Here is a 9,397-nt window from a genome sequence, read left to right as displayed (position 1 = left end):
CTGGAAACTAGGTAAAGTTTAAACGTTCAGAACTTCTTCAATACTCAACGAAATCAAGTGATTTAGAAACGAAAATCATACTTCTCGACGAGATGAACAGAATGGTACCTTTTTTATGGCTAAATCACTGTGGTTTGGCCGGAAAACGGCTCGAAAGTGGCTAACTCAAGACCAAGACATCCACTTTCGAGCCGTTTTCCGACCAAGCCACAGCGAGTTAGCCGTACAAAAAGGTTCCATTATCTTTGTCTCGTCGAGAAGTATGATTTTCATTTTGAATCACTTGATTTCGTTGAGTATTGAAGAAGTTATGAATGTTTAAAGTTTACCCAGTTTCCGGCGTGTTTTCAAGTTTTCACTCAGACCAGTCAACTTTGAGGCTATTTTCTGGCAATCTCTGGCAACCATTAGGCTTCAAAATAGGTATAATCTTATTCTTTACTTTCCTATCTTCATATATTATGGGTCGAATTTGGTTAAGAAACAATTGAGTTACGAAGCTTTGAAAATTGCCCAAACTTCCGGCAAAGAGTTCCGGGACACTTAACGGAGTTTTTAACGGAAGGACCAAAATGATGGATGGTGGACAAACTCAGGGACCACTTTTATCGATTTGGAATCTTAGGGACCAAAGTGATGAGTTATGTAAATCTCAGGGACTATTTTGGCGATTTACCCAAAAAAAAATGTCTTTACTTAACCTGCACACCATTTGGCGAAGGATATTCGTCTAAACCGTTCAAAGAAGCTAACTTGGAGGTGGCTCATTGGTTCATATTAAGTAACTATGATGAAGTCTCGCCATTTCTCGAACTGGCCGGAAGTTTGGGCAATTTTCAAAGCTTCGTAACTCAATCCTTTCTTAATCAAATTCGACCCATAATATATCAAAATGGAGATAGGAAATTGTAGAATAAGATTATAGCTATTTTGAAGCCCAATGGTTGCCGGAGATTGCCGAAAAAATAGCCTTAAAGTTGACTGGTCCGAGTGAAAACTTGACAACTCGCCGGAAACTAGGTAAAGTTTAAACGTTCAGAACTTTTTCAATACTCAACGAAATCAAGTGATTTAGAAACGAACATCATACTTCTCGACGAGATGAACAGAATGGTACCTTTTTTATGGCTAAATCACTGTGGTTTAGCCGGAAAACGGCTCGAAAGTGGCTAACTCGAGACCAAGACATCCACTTTCGAGCCGTTTTCTGGCCAAACCATAGCGAGTTAGCCATACAAAAAGGTGCCATTATCTTTGTCTCATCGAGAAGTATGCTTTTCATTTTGAATCACTTGATTTCGTTGAGTATTGAAGAAGTTATGAATGTTTAAAGTTTACCCAGTTTCCGGCGTGTTTTCAAGTTTTCACTCGGACCAGTCAACTTTGAGGCTATTTTCTGGCAATCTCTGGCAACCATTAGGCTTCAAAATAAGTATAATCTTATTCTGTACTTTCCTATCTTCATTTTGATATATTATGGGTCGAATTTGGTTAAGAAACAATTGAGTTACGAAGCTTTGAAAATTGCCCAAACTTCCGGCAAAGAGTTCCGGGACACTTAACGGAGTTTTTAACGGAAGGACCAAAATGATGGATGGTGGACAATCTCAGGGACCACTTTTATCGATTTGGAATCTTAGGGACCAAAGTGATGAGTTATGCAAATCTCAGGGACTATTTTGGTGATTTACCCAAAAAAAATGTCTTTACTTAACCTGCACGCCATTTGGCGAAGGATATTCGTCTAAACCGTTCAAAGAAGCTGACTTGGAGATGGCTCATTGGTTCATATTAAGTAACTGTGATGAAGTCTCGCCATTTCTCGAACTGCATGAGGCACTGATGAAGACCCGATACCTTTCAAATTGGGTTGAAATCCATATATAATTATTTCCGCATTGGTTTGCCCAACATGTAAGTGTTTTTATTTTTAAACTAAATTAATTTTATCTGTTGCAAAAACCTACATATACAGTGGTATTTGAACTTTACTAGATGCGACCGTTAAGAGAAGACAAATCACCCTTATTTAATGAAGAATTACTTCAACTCGCATGTGGTCCTGTTAAAGCCCAAGCGTACTATAGTTGTCATGTAAACAAAGTTAAATTCTTGACACATGAACTATACCATTAATTGTGCATTCAAAATAGTTAGAGTTTTTGTACTGGGGGTACATGAGAATAGTTATTTCTTCAACAAGCTTCTAAGTGTGGTTCAATTGTTATACACAAACCGCAAGGAAGTTATGTTGTTCAAGTGTCATTGATATGATATGAACCCAGACAAAGCTGGTAGTCTCATTCATGATATGTACTTATATCTGTCAACAAAATACAGTGAAACAAGTATTCTACCTCGATGATCTAAAGGCGAGGGGTGGTTGGAAAGTAGTACAATTAATTTCCATGATCCAACCATCAATGTATTTGGTATATACTACGGGATTATAACGGGTCGGAGATTAGGTAACAAGGTGAAATTCTTAGACGGTTAGAAACGAAAAATCAAGTTTTACCGGTTATTTTGACTCTGATTTTGATGATTTTTTGCAATTACACTCCTCGACCCTAGAAGAATACAATGAACAAACCCGATCATCTATTTAAAATATTTACAATAGTGGTTACCACAAAATGATATATTACGCTTGAATAGAACTATAGAATAACCTTTAAGTGTTGGTTAAATCTATTTCTATTGTTTTGTCGGGATACACACTCTACGAAAGCAATTTTCACGATCCAATCATCAAACTTGTTTGAATATAGTACGAGATTGCATATGCCAAAAATCGCCAAAAAAAAAATCTTTCAAGAATTTGGAAACAGGGTAACAGGTTGAACGGTTACAAATTTAGTATCACAATTTAACGGCTCTTATAGACCAAATGATCAAATCTGAGTAAGCAGAACTCTTGGTTGCCGTCGAGAAAGGAAAGAGATCTGGAGTCTCAGTGGACTAATGATGGCTGTGCAGGAGTTGATAAGTCTGTTAATCAAAGTGTTCCGGCTGGGAGATACTTTATTGCTCTCAGAGGCCCTGCACTTGACCAAGTCAAGGTAATTAACACACTGATCACACCAGGTTGTTGGCTAATCTTGAAATAATTGTTCCAAATGTTTTATATGCTAATATTATAAGTTGACTCATACGCCAAGCATTACGTTATCAGAACGTCATACACAACATTAAAATAAGAACTTATGTAATCAATGGTTTAATTAGATTGACAGTTTGGTAACCTTAACATGTCAGATTGTTTGACAAGCGTTTACCTTATATATATCTTAGCAGCCAAGCTGTCTTATGGCATGCCCTGGCAACTAGCCCAGCTACCAAGTTTCTCGACATTTCACCATTTAAAACCTTGCACCTTGGCTATTACTAATAGCAGTGGCAGTCCTATTCTGTCTCCTTCACCTGCATCCTCAAATGCATTTACTACTTCGAAGCCGCGAAAAGAGAGTTTTCGCACGCTGTTCGGATCAAATTCTTCTTCGCCCCTTGGGTTGTCTGTGTGTTCTTAGTCCTCGGCGTACCACCTGCACTGGCCCCGGGTAAACTACACCCTGCCATTTGCATCTTCAAAGCACCCTATTTTCTGAGGAAAGTTAAATCTTCGATTCATTTGTTTGATTTATATTTGACGAGGAATGATCTCTAACGTGTTAGGTTGTCAAATTTTTGTAGATTTTCAGTGGCTTGGCAGTCTTGCACCTTTCCGGTGACAACTTTCCAAGTAGTCGCCATCAAGTATGCAGAACAAGTACCATCAGTTCCAAGCAAGGGCCTTGCGGCCACTCTCTCTTGTCAACTGCAATGGTGTCTGTATTGTTCATCTCCACTCTTCTTCACATCTTTGTTTGGCAAACGCTGTTTCCAAACGATCTTGCCATTGCCATAACAAATAGGAGACTTGGCAAGGAGAAGAAACCCTTCAACGAGCCTACGTTATAAAGGGTTGGACAAAGCAGGCCCTAACAAAGAACAATCTGGAAACCAAGGATGCAGATGGAGGTAAAGAGGAGACATAACTCCAAATTGTGTATATTCCTTAACTAATCACAATTACATGCGTTGGTGCCACCAAAAATGTCGTAAGAGGTGGCCTTAACAGCTCTACAACACCGGCCTTTCTACGTTTTATTAGATTTCAACTGAAACCTACAAATTGGGGAAATGAAAAGAAAAAAGAGCTGGTTTTACATATATTTGAAAGAAGACCAGCCATTGTGGACTCCATTTACAACAGAAGTGCTTGATAATCTTTTTGCGGAGTTGTATAACCATCAATGGTAAACATATTTCCGACCTTTTATTTTGATAGAAGATACCAAAATCTGATTCACATGTAGATGCCACTCTTTAACGTCAACAGACGCCCAACCTCCTGTAACAATTTCAGGGACAAGATGAGTGAATAAGAAAAAATATAGAAACTAAAATAGTATCTATTATCCTTCATTCAGCTAGCGCACCTCATCCTCAGTTTCTTATCAGCATCCGTCATGCACCCGTCTTGAGCCTGCTTTCCACCAAACAGAGAAGGTTTTTCTTTTATCTACAAGAGGATGTGCTATCATATGAGAGAAGATATGGAAAGAGAACGGTCAAGCACTCATAAAAAATTAAAGATAAATGAACAATTAAGACTATCCATAATCAGTCCTATAAGGTACCTTACCTCACGTTCTTGTTGCAAAAAAGTCGATCTATTTTCTTTTGAGTCCTTAAGTCAAAGAAATACCAACAAATAACTCAATAGAATACTAGGGAAAGTGAAATCGAATCAATAATATATGTGACATGAATGATAAGAAAGTAAAGGGGACGAGGATAACCTTCGTAGACAAAGATGTAGGCTGGGAAAGTTTCACTGGTGATCCATTATTCTGCTGGAGCTCAGTTGTCAATGAGAGCTAGGATTCAACAGGAGAATAAATGAGATTACAGGTATATGTGTTTATGCAAACTGTAATCGTTACGAAGGAACAACATGAGAGAAGCACAAATTTGTAAAACAACTTTACATCATATAAACTTTTTGATACCTTACTAAAAAATTCAGTTGGCGGAAATTGCTGTACTCCCCTGTCTGTCTGAAAATTAAATTCCTTTATATGAAGTAAACATGGTGTTAGCTTAGCTGATTCTGCAAACTGGGAAACAAATACGATTTATGGTCACTAAGCAAGAGAATAACGTCTATGAACTACCATTGATACAGTGGTTTCCCGCTTACTATTCCAGAAAACACCAATATCCCCTTTGCTAGAAAATATCTGCATTTATATAGGAAATAATCCCATAGTTGGCATCAGCTAGAAAAAATTTCAGCTGAATGATGTAGAGCAGTAAAATATTACCCTTTTGTTAAGAGGACGAGCTTTAAATGTTTGCATTCCTGTATTTCTATCTTGCTTAGGACATTCCACTGTACTTGGTCTAATCAAAGAAGATCAAACCCATAGTAAGAACTATTTTCCTAGTATGAGAAAACATCGGAAAAAGCGAACTGAGCATTTCTACTTCTCATGTTGATGTAGTTATATAAGATTCTTTATGCTATTACCTTCTGGATTCTCCTTTTCTGTTTTCCACGACGGTAGAAATACTTGGTTTTTCCAAATCCTACAAAATGCAGATTATAGGCACATTTACATGAAATGCTTTTGAGCACAACGTTTCACATGACTCAAGGGACCACTTTGACTTAAGATAACAGTGAAAACTATTTAATTAAATTCACAGCTAACCTTGTCATGATCGTTGAGATGATGTGAGGATGATGAAACAGCCGATGCATTTTGCATAGCCCTTTCCATTGTCTTCAGGTGAAACTCCTAAAAAGCAAAATTAACAAAGGGACTCTGAGCCACAAAACTTCAAAAGGCACTTATTTTACAGCCTTTTTTATTTTTCAAATCAGTTTGAGGGTACAACTGTCTTTATCCTCCATGCCACTGAAGAAAAGAGTAATAATAGGTTAAGCAGCAAAAAAATTATAAATATCAAGCACTCACTTGAAAATCTGGCAACTTTGGAGTGCTCCTTGTTGGGAGTGGCAATGAAGGAGCCTCAAAAATCTGCAGTATAAATGCAAAAAAAAAACAGTGAAGGAGGAATCAAAGATAAAACATTATTCAAAATCCCCATCTAATAACTTTAAGTACCAACTTTTCGGTTCAATGGACGAGCTTTGAATTTTCGATGAGTTGATGTCACTTGTTCTAACATTGATCCATTGTTAGGCCTGAAATATAAACATATCATAACTACCTGTAAACTGGTAAACTAAACTATGTGGTTTCTGCCCCTAAAGCCAAAACCCACCTAATCCTGTGTGCCCTATGTGCCGTTTCAAAGTCAGGCTCTCTTGAAATAGTAAGTCTCAACTTAGCATGTGCAGTGGTTTTGTCAAAAGTTTCATCCTGCAATACCACCCATAAATAAGAAAGTTTAATAAACATATCTGATGAATTGAGCATCTCTTATTTAAGACATTATCAGCAATAGTGCATATATTACAGGTCATCTCAGTTTTCTTTTATGCATCACTCCAGACATCTAGAAACAAAATCACAAGTAAAGAAATCTGGGAAGCTCTATTACACCCAGGATTACCTCCTTAACAATATAAAATGCGCTGTAAAACAGTTAGCAGTTGTATTTTTTTTAATAAACCCATCCAGACAAAGCTATTATTTGTCTAAAGTTGAAATTTTTGGAGGACAACTTTTATGGTAAAAGCTAGAATACCTTTTTAGGCACCTTGTGGATGAAATTAGTTTGCTCCTTCACATCAGTAACCTGTCACGAAGAAAAGTGAAGAATGCTTAATTCATAGGCACTAGTTCAAAAACCAAAGTATACCTCCTTAAATAACTATTAGAATCTAAATGAGATGCATACTTAAAGAGCATAATCAGCATGCCAATAACAGTAAATATTGGTCAAATCATATGTGCCCAAAAACTGTTGGTCCATGTGTGAAGCATGTGTGCCACACAAAAATTTGGTCCAGAAGAATACAGGTCCGTGTATAAATATCACAGAAACAGTTCTTGCATTAAAGAAAAAAATGGATAACAAAATTTGAATGTGCTCAGTACCAGTTGCAGATGGTAAAACTTCTGTACCTTACGCAAGTGTCCTCCATCTAGCTTCTGTCTTTTGGGAGCTTGACTTTCAACCCCAGAAGAACTACATAAGCTCTTCTCATTATTTTGAACATGCAGCATCTGGAATCTAACAATTAAGTAATAAGACATCAGATGCAGTAAGTATGGGACTTAACGGTAGTAAGATGTCCACATTTTACACTTTCTCTGTTTACAGGACATAGAATGGAGGTATTACAGTCTCACATATAATTACTTTATTGGACATAGTAACTCCCAATTTACAATCTGGGGGATTTAAATCAGTGTGCATAAGGAGAGGAACAGAGAACATGATAGTTACTTAAGTTAGCTACGGAAGCAACTGTAATGATAAAGTGATATGAATAATTTTAAAAGAATACCACATCTGTACTTCAATGCAACGCAAAAAATATCGTATGCATAGTCAAAAGGCAGGACATTCTGAAGTACCTGGAACCGCCATTTAGAGACTTCAGATTTTGCTTAGCGAGCTGACTTGCAGTAGGCTTCATCAAAGTTGAGCTCCTGGGGAAAGATGGCTTTACAGAAGCATTACTTTTACCCTTAAGCTTATCACCGTTTAAGTAACTGTTGAATGTCACCCCTGGAAAACAAAAGCATAAATTAAAGAGGGAGAAAGAAAATGAAAACAACACATACATTGTGCTGGAGTCTTGACCAATTGAAATAGTTTATTATAGTTCATTAGTAATGCATCCGTAATAACTTGTTTAAAAATCTAATTCCATCTGAAAAACTGCAGACTTAAACTGCGTATAGTTTATATCATGCTCTTAATTTATTCGGAAATAAATCTGGGAATTCCATTAGCAAACACCATAGTCATCAAGGTATAAAGCGATCACCTGTACCAGCTCCATTTGGTTGATTTAAAACTTTTTGTAAATTTCCAAAGATCCCTCTATTCATTCCTTCAGCTACAACAGGAAACATTGCACTTAAAAGATTTATACTTCAAACCAAGAAAACAAAATGCCAAAAACAAAAGACTAATCTGTTCTAAATCCTGCTTCTCCACAAGGCACAAATCAAAGGGATTTCGTCCATACCTCTGCTATTTTCATCCATTGCACATGCTTTTGTGCCCACACCGATATCACAATTGCTGTCATTTGCAGTCTCCGCATTGGATTTCGGCAAGGTGTTTACATTTTCCAGGAGGGTTTCCAGTCCAAGTATTAACCTTGTCACAACAGCTGCAACAGATCAACATCAGCCATTGAAATCACTTTCCATTGTCAAAATTATAAATTCAAACATCGCTGTAATCCTTAAAATTGCGGATTTTTATTCATAATTCACAAGAAAAGGCAATGTATTATCAGAATAATCATTTTCACGGAAATTATCTGATGACATATACAAAATTGAACAAAAGATATGAATCATTTTATCTTTAAACAAAAACAAATGCTAAAAATAAAATTATTTCCTAATTTTTGAAATGCTTGAAAAATGGATCAAGCCAAGCTTACTATTGATGAATTAAAAAGATTCCGAAATGCAAATGTCAAGAAACGGCGTTGTTGAAGGCAGAGAGGCTTACGAGACGGCGGGTAGCTCTTGGCGGACTCGAACCAGAGCTCGGCGCGGCGAGCCTCAGCCGGAGTCTCCTGCCTACCAAAGTCGAAGTACCGAGCTGCATCGTACTCGTAGTCAATGTCCACTTCCTGCGCCATTAAAACTTGCTCAACCTCCATATCTTCCTCCAATTCCATCCTCACTCTCTCTCTAAAATGCACCGCCGAGCAGAGCCAGAAATAGCTCTGGTTAGGGCTTCGGAGCTCCGCACCCGACCCGCTAAAACCCTAAATCCGGAGTTTTCAACTCCGCTTTGTATCGGAGAGAAACGCAAAGGTTCGCTCTCGGCGCACTGTAGCACCGCCCGTGTAAATATTGTAACCGAAATTTAAGCGCAAGGTACAAGCGGTCAAAAGCGCCGAGTCTTAGAGTACAAGCGCTTTAAAGCAGGGAGCGGTGCGTTTCGCAGGAGCGTTTGGATTTTGGACAGACGCCCAGCCGGGCTTCCTTTTTCTATCCGGAAATTTGAATTTATGGCCCTGAAGAATTTATAATTATTATTGCTGGCATGGATTGGATTGACGAATGTACCCCTGGGGTTTTTGGGGAATGGCGATGGAAATGGGTTTGAAATTTGAATAGAGTGGTGGGTAGGAGGGTCATTTTGTTGGTGTTTGAGCTCTGTTTCGGGTGGAAAAATCGAACTG

General features: G+C 37.8%; 1 protein-coding gene and 1 long non-coding RNA gene across 6 annotated transcripts; one reads left to right on the top strand and one right to left on the bottom strand.

Annotated features, from left to right (window-relative positions):
* The first annotated feature begins 3,329 nt into the window (after nucleotides 1-3,329).
* On the top strand, nucleotides 3,330-4,224 carry LOC126627334 (uncharacterized). Its single transcript, XR_007624978.1, has 2 exons — nucleotides 3,330-3,560; nucleotides 3,694-4,224. It is a non-coding gene; the product is annotated as an uncharacterized LOC126627334 (long non-coding RNA).
* LOC126627333 (protein TPX2-like) lies at nucleotides 4,184-9,197 on the bottom strand. 5 transcript variants are annotated; one of them, XR_007624977.1, is made up of 18 exons: nucleotides 8,716-9,196; nucleotides 8,219-8,365; nucleotides 8,015-8,086; nucleotides 7,599-7,752; nucleotides 7,143-7,251; nucleotides 6,763-6,813; nucleotides 6,337-6,434; nucleotides 6,181-6,256; nucleotides 6,027-6,089; nucleotides 5,760-5,846; nucleotides 5,576-5,634; nucleotides 5,370-5,448; nucleotides 5,220-5,285; nucleotides 5,055-5,117; nucleotides 4,845-4,922; nucleotides 4,683-4,732; nucleotides 4,482-4,564; nucleotides 4,184-4,393 (listed from the first exon to the last, which is right to left on the bottom strand). XR_007624977.1 is itself a non-coding variant. In XM_050296790.1 (18 exons), exons 1-18 carry the CDS (start codon nucleotides 8,885-8,887, stop codon nucleotides 4,375-4,377), a joined length of 1,521 nt encoding a protein of 506 aa, XP_050152747.1. In that variant the 5' UTR covers nucleotides 8,888-9,195; the 3' UTR covers nucleotides 4,184-4,374. The 5 variants fall into 5 exon arrangements, 3 of the variants coding, with proteins under 3 accessions (XP_050152747.1, XP_050152748.1, XP_050152749.1); XR_007624976.1 differs by having other exon boundaries at nucleotides 4,482-4,579; nucleotides 4,688-4,732; XM_050296790.1 differs by having other exon boundaries at nucleotides 4,688-4,732; nucleotides 8,716-9,195.
* Nucleotides 9,198-9,397: the final 200 nt, after the last annotated feature.

Source organism: Malus sylvestris, chromosome 6 (genome assembly GCF_916048215.2).
Source record: "Malus sylvestris chromosome 6, drMalSylv7.2, whole genome shotgun sequence".
In the NCBI taxonomy this organism is placed as follows: Eukaryota; Viridiplantae; Streptophyta; class Magnoliopsida; order Rosales; family Rosaceae; genus Malus; species Malus sylvestris.
This window is presented reverse-complemented; position numbering and strand designations above follow the sequence as displayed.